Raw genomic sequence first — 17913 nt, 5'->3', positions numbered from 1 at the left:
AGTAAAATATAAGTTACACTATTATTTCTAGACATATAAAAACTTCACATCATTAAAATATGATATCGCACAGTTTTAACTTTTCAAAGTATAGATATATTTCAAACTGTAATCCTCAAAGTAGATCTGACATTTTTGGTAAATCCTTTACTAAAAAAGACAGCTTTCTCTAATATCCGGTATACCGATAAACTGGTCTATTTTTGTCAACAATTCTATACTCTTGTGCGCACATAATTCTTTGGAGATAATAAATGGCCCATAAGCTCGGAGCTAAGAAACTAAAAATAAGTTATTACCATGGAAATAGATGAAAATACCATGATCGATCGACTTTATCGATGGTTAGGCAAACGAAATAAAACAGAAATGGCACATTTTGCATTTGTTTTGGCAACTTACCTAGAACAATGAGTGTCACATTGACATCAACTCTGCCAAACCCATTCACTGCCCTGCACACGTAAAATCCCGTATCTTCCGGTGCCGTAGCTTTGATTCTTAAAGCTCCGCTAGTTGCTATTCGGAATCGCTGTTCAGCAAACACCAAGGACTGCCTTCCTCTGTACCATTCGTAGAACACACTGTCTGGATCAGCCTGCACTGGACATGGAAGTTGGACGTTTGTTCCTTCAGAGACCACGCGATGAATGTCGTAGGCCTGAGGAAGCAGGCGAGGCGGACCTGCAAAGAAAATATTTTGTGCTCTTAATGCCACAATTATTACAACTAATTTTTATAGGAATTTATAAGCCGGCTTTGTCAATATTGATTTCAACAATCCCAAAAATCTAGATGGATTTGTGTTGAGCGAGAAATAAATCAAAGTTACGATTTATACTTTGCGGAGAATATCGACTGCTCAATGTCAAAGTTCAGAACTTGTGTCGCCACTTAATCTGCTCGAACCATACACATCGGTAAATAAGTCCTTATTTGTGACTGCTCATCGTAGCTCACATGATCTCTGTATCCTCCCCTTCATCCCCACGTTTTCCCTCCTCCGAGACGGAAGATATGAGATAGGATTAGCGCTAAGTCACTTGCAGAGATCAACAGCGGGAGGCCGTTCGCTCTCTTGTACGGCCAACCAGGACATTCTCTCAGGACTTTTCTCCTATCTGTGATCGCCATTAGGATGTAATGAGGGTTCGAGACAGTTAATCCCATCACTGGGACCCCGAGGGAGCTAATTCTGTTTAATGGGCCTGCAGCGGCTATTTGTTCTGTCGCCCATTGCAGTCGCTCGGACCTTTTCTTCCACCTGCACCTTCGCTGACCACAGCCACGTAACCATTTCCTTAAACAGGTTCCGTTGCCTAGGCAACGCGACACACTCACCTCAGTTTCTCGAGTTACGGTCGCCAATAAACGTGAGATACGGTGCGATAGAAGCGACTAGGCTTTCCTCCTATGTTCTTGGCAAATGAGTAATTCAGCGGGAACTAGCAGAGGGTTCTCTTCAAGCGGGGTGCTGAGATTAGAGTTGATTATGTTGGACCGCGAGCGTTACTTGGTGAAGAGGTGGTAGTTAATGTGAATTAAGTCATGCAAGTCAAAATTTGCAAACAAGTTTATTTACGTTCTTAGAAATCTGGATGTTTTCCTTTTTATTTGTCAGAATGGGGGGGGAGGAATCTGTCAGTTGAAGCCAATACAGGGGATGGAAGACAAGTTTCAAATCGGTCTTCTCTTTCCGTTCTGGCTTCTTAACTTGTAATGCCTTATTTTTTTAGAACTTATCACCGTCTTCAGGATTCTTGGTCAGTTTTGTTTTATTTACACTGGAAGTAAATAAAACCAAGCTTTTTTTTTTTCATTCTTTACCATCACTTTCTCAGAGGTCATTTCTTTACAAACCATCTGAAATTTCTCAAGAGAAATCTATAATTTTCACTATTTTCTTTTTTTTTAGGTAGATTTTCTCGCTATGAATGTTTAGGGCCCGCGCGGTTAGCCCAGTGGCTGTGCGCTTCGCAACCATATGCCTGGGAAAGGAGTGTCCTAGGTTCGACTCCCGTCGACGACGTGAGGAGCTTAAGGATTTTCCTCAGCCATAGTCAAGTTAGCCGGTCTTGGGCGTGGACAGTAGGGTTTTACCCCCAGTTTATCTGGGGGTTTTCATCCCGCAAACAGGCCCCGTGAACACACGGCTACAGTCATGAATATCGCCATTAGGGGATGTTCATGACTGCATCCACTCCTCTACTTATCCACACAGTAGATAAGTAGAGGAGTGGCGAACCGGCTGCATTAATACGCCTGTAATCCCTCATTAGGAGGGGGACTCAACCCGTCCTAGACGGATGAGAATGATAGATAGGAATGTTTAGGATGCTGTTTTTTCTGCCACCCTTAGATCTGTTTTACCGATCAAAAATCTCGAAATATGTCAAATGCTAAAAAAACAGCTCTTTTTAATAGAAACAATTAAGTATCACATCCAAGCAAATTAGCTTTGCTCCTACATACGAACTCAAATAACGCGTAGACTAATAAATCAACCACTAAAATTTGATTGATGAAAGAAAGTTGGTGTTTGAGTTCATCCCCTGTTTTCAAACAGTTCTGTTCAGGTGCGAGATATTGTGGAAGTGTACGCTTACTAATAAGTGAGTGCTGCGATGATGCTTTTTAACTATTACTAGTTAAGCCCTGTTTGATGGAATTAGAATGCTTTTATTCATCGAAGGATTTGTATTAAGATCTATGACGTCACGGCAAAATCTTGAGCACCTTAAGAAGACGTTAAGGCACTTACGGTCTCGTGACAATTGCTTCGTTCTACCGTTGGGTTGCCGCAACTCCCCCCCCCCCACCCCGAAACTCACCTTGAAGGATGTCATAACTCTTCCTTTCACCCACATAAACTTCCCTCCGAACAGCCTCTAGCAATCTCCGAATTTTCCGTAGAGGTTCACGTGAAGCTGCAAACTCCCTCTGGCGGCGAGTCGTTTGCGTTCATTAACCAACCTATTAATGCGAAGCCTTTTGAAACGGAGAGAGATACATTACGGAGGTGTTACTACAAACCGTTTGAACTGCGTCGTTATTCCCCCATGAGGCTCGCTTTCTGGCGGTCTGTTTTGCCGGCGTCAATAAGGCTGTTTGAGAGCGCGCGCGCCTTTGGAGGAGAGCGCAGATTCCAAACGGCGATATGTCAACAGACAATGACTTCATCAAATATTCACGTCCGTGTCGACACGCCGCATCGACGTACGCTTAAAATTCCCCTCCCGCGTGTGTTCAGTTTTGAGTGCACGGGGACCGCAGCGTGCGTAAAGCCGGATTTCTGAGGTCGAGTGTACGGTACGTTCGGCCTTCACAGACGGGGAAAAAGAAAGTGCCGAGGAGGTAGTAAAATGTATGATCTCTGGGGTTCACTCCCACTTAGTGGAACCCTCATCCCATAAAAAGCTTAAACTCGGAGATTTTTTTTTTATGTATACACTCAATAGTTTCGGCGGCTTCGTTCAGATGCATTTTTGACCCAGGCGGATCTTCGGCACATTTGAACGGCAATGTGGACGAAGCTACTGAAACGCATCTGTCACTCCCTTTGAGTGTAATGACGTTCCGAGCACATACGAAAGGAATTAATTGCTTTTCTAGATGCGATCGGCATCGTTCGGACCAAAACGCTGGCGGTGAAAATGACATCCGACCATTAAGGTTCGGTATCACTTTACGCGAGTTGAATAGAAACAAGAAACCACGTTTTATTTTTTTTTCCCCACCAACTTTCGAAACTCTCGAATTAAGGGGATGTATCGCCACAGATGCAAAAATATCGTATTAGTGGGACAAGATTCTCTTGAATGTAAAGTGAATGAAAGAAAATACTCTTGAGTTTGAAGTATTGCAAGTTGGTATTCACGAAATCATAAATGGACACCCTCTTGATTTTTGGTTTAAGCAAACGCTTAAATAAACGCTTTCTCCAATGAACAGTGCACGTTAACTTCGTCTTATGAACAGATTTTGATATTTGACTTTGTGGGGGAAAATATCAATTTCAATTTTTTTAAAACTCGTTAATATCAAATTGATTTTCGCTAATTCGGTGAACACGCAGTGAAGTTATTCTTGGGCGCCTACGATTTCATTTGATTACGATGAATGTAATCTCGAGCAAATTCTCTTACCTTCGCAAACTTAACGGCCCTTGGATAATATATCTTTATTGGGAATGCATCTACAATTTTTTTTATTGTACGTACCTTTCTTAGCTTTAGAAATCCTCTAATTCAACATGACAAATTCTATATCATGATTCCGTTTTTCGAATTCGTTTTCATGTTTGCCAATTTACTTTCAATTGCAATAAGTGTAGATTAGAATATCTCCTCATTATTAAACCCCAAGCATCTTCAAAGTTTCTTTGGTAAAAACAAAAAGAAGGAAAAAATTCTTCATTCCTCGGGTCACTTCTAAGCAAAAGCCAATAGACGCACGTGTCCATAAAGGTCCCTGCAAACGTACGGCATTTCTGACATTTCGCTTCAAGCTCGGAATCAACTTTCTCTCATATGGGGAGGAAGAAAAGAGGGAGGGAAGGGACGAAAACGAACGACTCGTTCTTACAGGGGGAGAGCCAACAAAAGCTGCTATCACATTTTGTCATCTGGAGCTTATTACAGCCAGTCATGTAGCTCCCGCCACAACAAAGCGGTAGATATTAACCCTGATGACCCTTCTGTGATCGATCTGATGCCGACTGGTAGATTTCCTTCCCGAAGTCGGATGTCAACGGATGTTTGTCATCAATCGCAATCGCCCCCTCCCTTGCTATCCCACCCCATTCCGAATTTCCGTCCATTCCGAGTGTAGCCAACCATATCGCATGAACGAACGTGGGGTTTCTATTTCCGGAGAGAGAGAAAGAACGAGAAGGTATTATCGAAAGACATGCCTGTTTACATAGACCAGTTTTGCAACTCCTATATTGAATATCTCTCCCTCCCAGAGGTCGTTTGGTGCGATATTTATGGATCATTTGAGACGCGTGATCTGTCAGAACACGAAACCGACTCGTCTTTTCCATCCGTATTCCGCAAACGGAGAAACATTAGCTTTCTCGTGTCTCCCCGGAGCCCTGGTGTGTTCTCGTGTAGATATTTCAACTTGAGCAAAACCGCAGCAGACGTCACAGGGATGCTGTATAGTTCGGTGCCATGCTTTATGGCAGCTACCTCAGCCAGTGTAACTGGATCTTCCTGTCTTGTTCTCCGCTACAACTTACGCGTTTTTAAACCCCCAACAGATAATAAAAATATTAATCAGAAAACATGGAAGTATATGAATTATCTGTATATAGGTTCTATTCATTTTACAGCTGAGTGATTTAACGCAATATTGTTTGCTTTTCGAAATTACATGCAGTAATTTTATTATTTGTTTATATAACAATTGCTTTTAGAAACTTTAGCGGTTGCATTATCAAAAAAATTACGTAATCATTTAAACAATGACATTTTCTCGACCTCCAACAATTCCGTGATAATTTCAACATTGCGTTATTTAACGCATATGTAGACATCAACAAAAGCATTGTTAAAACATGTTAACTGACGATCTAGATTTATATTCTGAGAACTACTTCCTGGACAATTAACACACTATACAAGTATCATAGCCTTAGTTAATTCGTCTAAACTCCAAACAAAACTTCCTGGACATGCTACAATGAGCATAAGTCCATCTCTAGTTCAACACAAACTAACCAAAGGCGCCACCAAGACCGGCTTTGTAGCCTCTTGTTCTTATTTTAAATTAACATTCATGAGACATTTACATCGTCATGGCCGCTCTTAATGCAATGCAAATATGACAATAACCAACCCTTCCAGCCGCGTATGTACTGTTTTCTGTCTGTTGGAGATAACTTCAGGACAACAGCGACCACTTCAAATAGGTTAATAGCAATGAATTTGTCTGTCGCTATCGACTACAAGTCCATTTGTATATTAAGTGACTTTGTTTCGACGATTTATTTCTTCTTTGCCTAGAAAGTATATTGAGTTCTCTTCCAAGGGTTCATTTGTTAGAAATAAGCCACTACCTTCAAAGTTTTTCAGTACACATTTTATTTTTGTTTTTCAAATGTTTTCAATTTTCACAGTAAACTGAGAGCGAAAATGATTGAAAAAGAAATGCCTTGATGAGTAACTTGAATACGTTTCTATTTGGGACAACCTATTTGACAAAATGTCGTTCGTTATTATTGACCCATGAATTTATACTGAGACGAACCTTGAGGAATTAGATCGGATCAACCATGATATATTGAATATATAGTACAAAAAATTCAAGCCGCTTGGATAACGGAGCTATGGCTTGAATGGATTTCAGATTTGCTTTAATTTTCGTTTATAGAACCATTTTAATGACATTAGTTCAGACAAAATTATTTTCAATACACATGCCAAACACAAATGTCTCATTCGTTTTCAATAACGAATAACATGCTTTTTATATTTTTTTTAATTCTGAAAAACATTGAGTCATCTCAAATAATGACTTTTACTAAGTTTCCATTTTCACCTCTTCCATTTCATAGGACGGGTAGAGTACCCTTAGTAAGGGTTACGGCATCTTAATACAGACGAATGAGGGTTTTCTCCCTGGCCCTCCGCAACAGTATGAAATGAATATACTTCTGAAACAGACTGACCTACGGCGCAGTATTGCCTCAGATGTAAAAAAAAAAAAAAAAAAAATCGGTCAGTTGAAGAATAAACATCTTTTATGAAGTGAGTGGATTTATTCTTAGCTTCTAAATTAAGCCTCCATTCACGTAAATTGTAATGCTATTGTTACCTCTTCTTTGTTCTAGAAAGTTAGCTAAGTAGTCACGTGTTTCACAGTAACTTTAATCCACTTAAGAAATATTTTGTAGTTAACTCAATTTATGCACTAATAGTTGACAGAATAGGTTAAACCCCCCCCCCCCACCAAAAAAGTCTTTTTTTAAGCTTTCGAGTTGTGAGATGATCGAATGTAAGCAATTTTTGGCACGGCAAGTCCAATAACGCCAAGAAAGAAAGAAAACTCGATGTAATTATAATGTAATCATCCTTGCAAAATAGCCATTAGGATCTTGTTTCTGGTAATTCTCCTTCTGCTTTTTTTTTCTTTTTACTTCGTGGCTGGGCGAAATTGATGCATGACCCAATTTTTTTTTTTCGGGAGTATAAAAAGCCCGCTAATTTATAAGAGTTCAATTAAGGGAAATTCCTACCTGCGCTGTTCATTGTCCTCTTAATTTGCTTATAAACTACATTAACCTGCTAAAGAGTGTTTCTCATTAAAGCAGTCTTCATTCTAGTACTCATGTATATCATCAGTAGGGAAGAAATAATTTCTGACAGCCTATTTTAGGTATGTTTATTCAGAGAGAGAAAAAGTAGATTTTTGATAATATAAACGCTAGTTGAAAAGAAGGTAAATTGCCAGAAGAGAGAAACAATGAAAAATCGTGTTGGAGTAGCGTCTTTTTTAGCAGATGATAGCGCGTGTTGTTCAATTGTTAGAACAATTGGTAACATTGTTATAAACCTAAAGTAGCCATTCGATTGAAAAAAACAAACGGGGAAAATATTCTAACACATTTTATCGCGATATATGATATGAAGTAATAGTAAATGTTTATATGCACAATGATGGAGATGAAAAAAAAAATGATTATAGCTGATCTCCATAATAAAACTTGATAATCTAACAGTCAACACCATGACATTTTTAAACAATTTATAGATTAAGTTGCTTAGTTTCTACTACGCTGATAAAATCTTCTTTGCAGAAGTCTATATGAATAAGTAGCCAAAAGGTTTGTCTTTTTTGGGGACTTGTTTTTATCGGAATGTTCTTCATATTTTTTTCTCAAAAAATATGAAAACTTTCAGGAATGATTCAAAATATTCCATTTTTCATGTGTACTTTGAGACCCAGTGTGGGTTCCCTAGAGTGAAGACGATATTTTCTTCGAATCTTTTACGAAGATCACGTTCTGATTTTATAGTCGGCCGATATCTTTGTCCAAGTGTATCCGGAACAAAGAGTGTGTAAATAATACTTGAAAAAAATATTTTTCGAAGAACGAATTACGTAGCGGACCTTTAAAATTTTTATTAAAAGTAATGCGAATACTCGCTTAAGCTATGTTGAATGTACGGCGGAGATGCTAACAACTAAATTCTGATTAATTAGCGGCAAACAATTCTTGTACAAATTACGGCTGTGATCAAGAGTTGAAGGAATTTGAAATAAATTTTCTTCATTCGTTCTTTTCACTTAATTTGCTTTTGTATTCGTTAACTTAATTAACAAAAGATTAATTACTTCCTTGTGCTTTTTTATATGATGAATAAGATCGTTTACCCTCTTTAATGTGGGATTTTACACAAATTTCTTAATTATTTTCTTTTCTCAGTTCGTAGCCGTCATGTGCTCAACAGGCGGTTTGATATTTGAATGAGAAGCATATCTTACGTCAACAATGAAATTCTTCATCTACAAATAAAGAGATCGTTTAACGCAGCATCGGTTAAAGATATTTAATTAAAATTGTCACTGCGTTATAACAATTACAGAAAAGTTTTCTTTAGGCACCTTCTACAAGTCGTCAGTCCGTACGCATGCAATTGACTGGGTAGATTTTGTGGAATGTTATTTAAGAATTTTTAGCTGAGATCGCGAATATTTCAAACATAGTTTATCTCATCAGGTGCCATTAAAATATAGTTGCAGTTGGTGTTTAATGATTTTATTATCCAGAGCTCGGCCAACTAACAACCGTACTTGTGTAAGGTGTGCTCCATCCTTCCCCACTTACAGATCTCAGATACACAGATGACCTGCTCGAGAGTTAAACTAGGACAAATGCTCCCCTAGTATAACTCCCGAATCTGTGAAACCAAAATCTGAGGTAGACAACACAGATCCCATTTCAGATTTCCCAGTATACACTCCTTTCGTTACTGATATTTTCTTAGAATATAATTCAAATCTTAAGTTATTCTCCTTATGAGATTCATGTTTACCACTGTTTACCAAAACCTTGATTTTTAGCTCAATTGTCGGACACAATGTCCGAATATTGGCTGACCTTTGTCAAGTCAGTTTCTGTTTTCGCAAAGAAAGAATGAACCTTGTTATCCTTATACAGACTGTCTAAATATTCATTTGAAAGAAGTCCCTTTTTATTCCTGCGCCCAACTGCAATTATAGAAGCTCACTTTAGGCTTTTACAAATGTCGCACGTATTTTCAACTAATGTATCCAAGAAATCATTTTGGTTCCTAAACAACGCCCACTTTTCTTCTGGCTGGAATATAATTCCTTCTAATCTCATGAAAAATTCTGTTCTAACCGGATTACTTATACATAAGAGTTTTGAACGTCTCTATAAATCCATCGATAGGGGGAAAAGCGAACAGGAAAAAATAGCTTTAGTTTGGTTTCAAGTAATGAAATCTGTGAGATGGTAATTTTCTCATTCCACAATAAGATATTAGCCTAAGAACGCACAGAAAAACATGCACTTCATAATCTGTCGCATAAATCAATCTAACAGGCTTCTGAAATTTAACGGTTTGTTTTATTCGCAGTTCCCTTTCTTTTCTGTAATATAAAATAAATTGCTACATGATTCAATGATATTCAATCAAAGCGAAAGGAAAGGTCGTCGCTATACACGTAAAGTAGAAGTTAAGATTTCACACCCCGCTTTAGTTCTATTTCGTGTATCTTCTAAATTTTGATGGGTTTATAATTTAAACGGGAAAAGCCTCTGTAGCTCACTCAGTAACTACGGTACCCTTGAGTTTGAATCCCGTCTTGAATAGTCACTTTTGTATGGGCTTGTTGACTTAACTAATGTTATATGTGATAGATTTTTGGAAACCGCTACGAGAATATAATTCTCAGAATTATATTCTCGTAGAAAAATTGAGATCCAGATTAATCGCCTATTAGCGCATTAATACTTCATATAAATACAAATTACTTATCTATGACAAGCCATTTGACTCACATTAAGAAGTAAAGTGTCATTTTAATTTCCAATTCATCCCTTCTATACTTTGGATTATAATTTTTTTTTTTATTCGACCCCACACGTAAGTAGCTTTTTATGCCTTTTTCAAGAGGCACGTGTAGAGAGAATGAAACACATGAAAGACTATAATTAAAATTTCTGTAGGAGATTATCATGTAAAATTCGGGAACATTTTGAAGGGTTAATTTACAGAAATTTCTAACCATAAATTAAAATCCTTGGCGGAAAAATGTTTTCTCCCCTTATTATTTTTTACTTTTCCATGATAAGTTTGTCTTTCGGCCTAAGTGATCAAACATCACTTACTGTTCATTTGTTGCAACTAGAATAAATTTTCGCTTTCTACTTGAAACACAATAGCCACTCGCCACCTGCTTGCAAGTACCGTTCATTTATTAATGATTCAGAACAATAGCTGAAAAACGTTTTTTTAAATATCATCCTATTCAGAATTTATACTAGATCTGTTGTAACAAACGGTCTACTAAATACTGAATAAATGCTAAAGTATTAAACTACATGTTAGATACTAAATATAGTTTAACATCCTATAAATCATTAAGTTTGTAGAAGACCAATAACCCATTTGCTACGAATTTAATGGTTTTCAAGAGAAATGTGTGTTCGCGCTCTGCTGTCAGGTACTTAGATAACACCTATGATGACGTTTCAGTACGTTTCACATCTGCGAAAGTAACATGACCTAGGACGTCCTAATTCTGATATTCCACCGGAATATTTCTCATATAATCAGCATCAGCTGCCACGGAGAGGAGAAAGTATTTTGACTTTGTGGTTCTTACATAATGCATGTTGGGTATCGATATTTTTAGGAAGCAGTCGACACACGTGTGTACCTTTTTTTGTTCTACTGTTTCTCTAAATACTCGGCGAGGCCGTCACTAGCATAAGTAGACGTCAAACAAGCATCATTCATGCGTTGCTTGGCATCCTTCCAAATGTCTCATCTCGCAATCGTAATACGTGGATTAAACCTGAAGGTCATTACAGATGCAGAAGAAATGGTTTTATGCCACGACTAGTGAGACAAACTTTTCACTTTTCTGTGGAAAAATGAGCCTTTTTTTTTTTTGGAGGAGGAAGGGGAGAAGAAAGGGAGATAGTCGAATAGCGAACTAACTTTTAGGCATGAGTGCTTGATTGCTTTGTGTATAAATAAGTCAGAAAAACTTTCAAAGGATGAGTAATGTCTTGTCGGTTTGCACTTCTCAATAGAAGTTAAAATGATGGTGAGAACAAAATTCAGTCTTATAGCCTTTGAATGACTGAAGAGTTTCAAAATGGTAAAGGAGCGAATAACAACATTCTTGGATACAAGAATGTAAAATACTTTGGAATTGTTGCACTACGTTCTTAGTATATTTGACAAATTCTTTCGTCTACACTGTAATCTACTACGTGCTGTAATGCAAGCAACAAGTCTTCACGACTTGGTACTTGTATAACGAAATAAGTTGCCTTTTGCTACACACACTTGCCTTTATTTTATAATACAGGTCGCATTTGTGATGTGCATTTATAGGATAATAAAGAAAAGCTCTGTATTATGAGATAGTCGAGATAACTTGTGACGAAATCAACTGCTCTTATTATAATACAAATAGCTGGTCGTTGACATACTCTTTCAAATATCTTTCCCGCTTTTCATCCAACAACTCATCTCAACTTGATGAGAAATTTTAAATAAAATAGGAACAGTATAGAAAAACCTTAAACACATAAAAATATTATCTTTACGATTATTGCTGAATTATGATAATACCAAAAGAGAGTGGCGCTAAAATTCAATATACTTCTGAATTTTGAGATATCAAACTATATGATGGCGTAAAATTTGCCATCTGTGCCGACCTGGAAGCAAATAGCGAAACAATGTTTGGCATCACCAAGTTAAATAAACTAATCGTTAGATGTGCTTTTCTTGCATGCATTGGTGTAATACATAGCGGCATCCTTTACAGGGGCTCCACGAAAACATTTTATTTTAAATATCAACTGCAGAAATGCAGCGATAGTTTATGAAGCGGATTACAGAATTTGGAATGAACACTTAGTTTAACTGACTTAAAGCTGCAGAAAAGCAATACCTTTTTATAATTACATAGGACATATATTAAGAGTGCTCTTAAGTTGTTCTTAATAATAGAACTATTGTAACACTTCTGTCACGGCAGTTTTCGAGTCTATTGCAATGAGCACTTCATCTAAGCTTTTGAGTGTGGCAGTAAACAAATGAAAGTGATCCATTTGAAACTATGGGGAAGATGGAGAGAATTGCTTTCGTTTGTCGGAGGTTAGATGAGTTATACACACGAAAGACTGCACAAATCGAATAGTAACGTGTGCCAGTTGAGATAATACTGTTAAGTTCTTCGGCGATTCTAGATTTTACAAGAATAGGCGGTAATAGAAGTATTAGGTCTGTGCTGTGCTGCCATCTGGGGACCAATCTGTTGCGCGCTTGATTCAAAACTTGTTAATTTCACACTTCAAACGAAATTATTAAAATTGCAGGTTTTCACCCAAGTTTAAAATATGTGAAATTAAAAAAAAAAATCATTAAGGCAAATATTTCCGTTATAATGTTCGTATAACAGTAATCTTTATTTTTTTTTTCATTTGAAATAACTTGAAACTAACCCTGGTCCAGAAGTTAAAAAATAAACGGAATACCTTCTAATAGTTGTCTCACTGATTCCTTGATTTATGCTAAGCACTTAAGATTTAAATTCTTTAGTCAAGTTCTAAATGTAATTGTAAGGTCGGATTTTTTAAATTTAGTCTCTTAAATAAACATTTTCAGCAAGTCTTTCATCGAATAATTAATCCTTCCTCGTTCTCTCGAGATCGCGAGTTCTTCGATATGAAATGGCACAGAAAACGGAAGATATTTCATTCAATAGACAACGAACATAAAAACAAATTTGTTTTCAAGGTTTTCCCAGTTACTGCCACTGTTTTCATACAAGTTGCTTCGAAGATGTAATAGCCTTAAGCATGCTCCTTTTGCTCAAGATAATCGCTGTTAAAAAATCATGGAGAAGAAAAACATTTCAGTAATGGCATTGCACAAGATAAGACACGATGTTTGTACAAGAAACTGAAATAATGACATAGTGAATAATTAAACAGGGCAGAATGATTGCCGCTCTTAAATCTGCAAGAGGGGAAGGTAAAAGAAAAGCCTTATGGTTCTGCGGAAGGGAGTCGCAAGTACATTCGGTAACCTAGGCAACCGCAGAGTTTGGTAAATGAACATTTAGACGGCTCCATTACTCTTAGAGTTTGTCATTATAAACTTTTCCGGAATACACATTAATGAGGGTACACAGACGGATAATAGCTGCTCTAACTGCTGGTAAATAGTTTTCAAGCACTCATTCAGATAGTTTAGATGCGTTTCTTTAATATGTTGAAGTATTCTTTATAATCGACACTACTTTAAGGAACTTTGATCTCCTCGTTTCAATGAGACGATTGGTCTTTTTTTTTTTTTTTACCTTCGCCTCTCTAGATGCGTTAGTACAGGCCTTAATGAGCAATGAACTGTCATTATCTTGGTCTGCTAATGTTTAAGTAATCCAATGCTATTTTACCGAACAAGCTTTACGTCGAAATGGCGAAAAAATCATTTTACTTGGCCTGCAACTTAAGTTTTAATTTCTTAATTATCCCATGAAGTCGTTTTTCGTTAATGCTCCACACCTGTCGGAATGCATCAATATCGAGCAGAGAGAAGACCGGGAGAAACTTCTAATGATTTTATTAGAGTAATAGTAGATCATCGACCTTTTAAAAGTTCTGGAGTAGAATTAGGCCCCTAATAATAGCAATTTAACTAACCGGATGTTCGCTTTCTTCTTCCGCTACTAAAATTGTTAAACAATATAATTCGGATTTTTTTAACTCCTAGATGTTCTTTAGAATGGTCTGTTTATAATTACAATTTCAAATCTTTGTTTAAAAAATGGATTTTCACATTTATGCCTAAGGATATCTCGTAATCTAAAACCATCAAGTAGCATTCAGGAAATATGACGGAAATGTGGACACATCGCATTGAATATCTGGAAAATTACACAAACATTCTGACTAGCCTCCACAAATTAGGAGTAAACAATTCATAAGACTTCTACTGTTTGTAAACAATGTAAACAAAAATAAGCATATGTCAACCATATGCTTATCTCCTTAGTATATTTAAAAGCATAGTTTCCTTTTTTTAAAAAAAAAAAGGACTTGACAACTACTAGACAAATATACTGCAATTGCCTAAGGGAGAATCTGCGTTCAAGTGTGTGAGATAATGGGCAAAGATCATGATCTCTTGACATTAAACTGAAAATACAGTAATAGTAGAAGCCATAAGAGCCAGGTCTCTCGGTAACGTCTAGCTAAAACAGTCACGTGTAATAGTATTGGATATACCAAGAGAATAAGGAGAAATAGTGATCATCGAATCTCAGTAGGAATGTCCACGTGATTAGGTGGATATCTTTAAACTGGTGCTTTCAGTGTATATGAAATCTACTACAGTTACTATACAAAATAAAATAGAACCAGTAAATAAGCAAATAGACAATAATTCACTGGGTTACTGTGATATATTTAAATTTTTTTTCGAAATCTAGACTTCTGTAAAAGGATAATTTACCATTAATAACTAATTGAATATCTAGCGCATTCGCAAAAGATATCCATAACTTGATTTTGGCTGCCAGGTGGTGTGCGTGTTGCAGTTAATCAAATTTGCTTTATGTATAAATATGCAGCGTAATCATTTTTACGCGCTGTCAGGATGACGAACGGTACTCGCATCGAAATACTTGGAAATTGAAATTTCAGTTGCTCATAATGGAGTAAGGTATACTTTTCCCTTCAGATTTTTATATTTCTTGCATTTTTTAAAGCAACAAGAACATTTTTTTAGAATTTTAAGGTTTTAGATGCCCCGAAATTGTGAATGTTATCTTCAGTTCCCACTTTATTGATGAACTTGGAAAATATTTTTCAGTTATAGGTTTCAAACGCGCATTTTCTTTATTAAATATTTTACCTGCACCCCTCCGATCAGATAACTTGACATCACGCCTTAGGATGTTTAATATTTCTCACTTGTAATAAGTAAACAAAACAAATATTTACTATTTGCTTTCATTATCGAAGTTAACTCTTTAAAGATGTCACCTACTTGCATATTGGATTAAGATGTCAAATTCTTTTCAAAAATGTTTACATTAGTTACGTACCTTCCTAGTGTAGAGAAAATTGGTTTACGATCAGAAGAAAACTAAACATTCATTAAAAAGAACGGATCTCCCTTCCGAAGCATACGTTCCTTAGTCATAATGTGTTCCTATATAAGTTGACTTTCAGTTTGCAGATACAAATTCATTAATATTTCAACAGTTGAATTCACAATGCACTACAAGAAATAGTCAACAATAGGAGCAATAACAATGGCATCTCAAAACACGTGCCATTCTCAGAATCGTATGTATTTGTGAATATATTAGGGCATCTATTTAGAAAGAGAATAGTGACGTGTTTATTTAAACAAGAAAATTCGTCTAATTCATCACTGAATTTTGAATCGGCAACAAAACTTGAAAGAAAATTCTTTCCAGACATGAAGCGTTGATGAGTAAACGTCATCTTATTTAATGACATCTTCTTTTATACGTGTACGTAATTATAGTAACTGGTTGCTGTAGTAACGGTGACAAGTTTGAACTTCTTTTCTTTATCCATTCCGTGAGCCATTTCTAGAGAAAGTGAAACGTTTGTTAGACGTTGCCTGTAATTAAGAGGCCTTGCCAGTAAAGTACCTTTTAAAGAAAAGAAGCACTTAAAGTGACCAAGAAAATGGTCTAGAGAAAGAACAAGAATGCTTTCGACCAAATTACCTACGCCTCGTGAGGGGGTTCGGAGAGAGAGATAGAGATATCGTTTCCGAAATCAGCACATGAAGTAATGACACAATGGAAAGTGTAATGAAGACAGACGAAGGTCCTGACATAGGTCCACTAGCCTGGCCGTCGATTTAAAATAGGAAGTGAAACTCGCTATACAATATACGGGTATTAAAGACGACACTTTCGATGACTGGAGTTTTACTGCTGTTGTAAACATTGCAGTGATATAGCTTTCTGTTTGTATCTGTTTAGAGAATAGTTTCAAACTCTGAAGCAATTTTCGTTTGCTGCAATCTGACGGTCGAAGTTTTAATTATTTTACTTGGGTGATTTATGAGATCTGTTAAGAATTCGACAAAGTGGGATTCTACAATATCTATTCACAAATATTTGTAATTTGGAAATTATGCAATGTTTTCTTTATTTAGGGATTCTTATTCTCTGAATGTTTGCAAGAAAAGGCAGGGGACATTAACCTTGTAGAATTCTTATTTGATATTAATTTTATGCAAAGTTAATAAGAAACGTCTTGACAAGGTCCATAAGTATTCTTTTCAACATTCCCATGTGAAATTTCAGAAGCTATTTTTAATTCTTCGTTCACTTTGAATTTTCTTTCCGATGGATACTTTCAAGTCAGCTTAAATCCTTCGGGCTATTATACGAACACTTTATTCTAATTGGCATTAACATTTCGGAAAAAAAATCTTCCAAAAGCCAAGTCGGGTAATTACAGCATCCGTTTTTCATTTCAGTAACGATGTCGACTAGAGAAGTTTTGCATAATTGAAGTTTATGAATATTCTGCTGATGCATGAATGAGTATTGATCATAATCTTGCAGTGAATTTATTTTAATAGAACTAAGGTCTTAGTAGGTAGGAAAATATTTTTATTTTGGGTGTTTTATACTAACTGGTGCAAATGTATTTAGCTAGCAGTGAAACAAGATTGTAAAAAATGCCATATTTACATATTATCGTAGTATTGACGAATAATTATAACCGACACTAAAATCTAAAACTGCATACATCAGGTAACTTGCTGTTCAAATGATTATATACTTCAATAGTATTTGGGCACTCGTGCTTTCATTATACCATTAGTCTTCTGGATGGTACGCAACGCGTTAGATATCCCTTTTTTCTTCCCTAATTCAATAGTATTTTTGAAATGTTGGATTCTACCACTTTAGAAAGTAATGACATGCATCTTAAGACTTTGCCAATTACTACGAAGTCTACCACTTTAGTATGCAAGCAGAACCTATTGTTGCAAGTAAATATTAAATCACCCTTTCAGATAAACTATTATTTAAGAAGGAAATACGATCTTAAAACCCAACCCTGATTATTGATCAAGCAATGAAACTAGTGTATTTTAACACAAATCATAAACGGTTAGCAGGAAAGCTGCCTTCGTCTTAAATGTAGCAGTTTGTTGCTCACTTGGAATTGACGATGCCTTTTCCTTTCAAAAGACTTTGGTTTGAATCCTGTGTGCGACACGATGGACCTTTTTTTAAGGTCTTTTCAGTTTAAGGCTAGTTAAACGGTCTCGTAGAGTAAGGTTTCTTATATACCACAAAACAGGCAAACTGGCCTCAGTTGTTACGTCCGCAATTTGTTTTTTCAATTCCCTTCCCTTTTCCCCCTTTTCAGGAATCATGGGAACTAGTCAGATAGAAAATGCAATAGACAACTACCTAGCAACATCAGATACCTTTATATGTATAAATTACAACAATTGAACTAAAAGATTTTATTTTACTTTTTGCAAGTAATTTCGATTGTTGTATTCATATTGTAGTGGGCGTCCTCTTGTGGTTGATTTATTTCGTAATATTTTATAAATTAAATGCATTACTTTTGGCCTATTTTTCCAACTCCATATTTATGGGTTGCTTTATCGATTATTTTTC

General features: G+C 36.4%; 1 protein-coding gene across 1 annotated transcript in view; it reads right to left on the bottom strand.

Annotated features, from left to right (window-relative positions):
• LOC150106451 (fibroblast growth factor receptor-like 1) overlaps positions 1–17913 on the bottom strand; it is a 64068-nt gene that overhangs the window by 31352 nt on the left and 14803 nt on the right. Inside the window, exon 2 of the mRNA XM_090393005.1 lies at positions 403–684. Within this exon, the coding sequence (XP_090249131.1) occupies positions 403–684 (282 nt within the window). The remainder of the gene's footprint in view (positions 1–402; positions 685–17913) is intronic.

Source organism: Typopeltis vanoorti, chromosome 5 (genome assembly GCF_054136105.1).
Source record: "Typopeltis vanoorti isolate ZY-2024b chromosome 5, IOZ_Tvanoo_1.0, whole genome shotgun sequence".
Taxonomy (NCBI): Eukaryota; Metazoa; Arthropoda; class Arachnida; order Uropygi; family Thelyphonidae; genus Typopeltis; species Typopeltis vanoorti.
The sequence above is the reverse complement of the archived record's forward strand: the minus strand, read 5'-3'. Positions and strand labels throughout refer to the sequence as shown.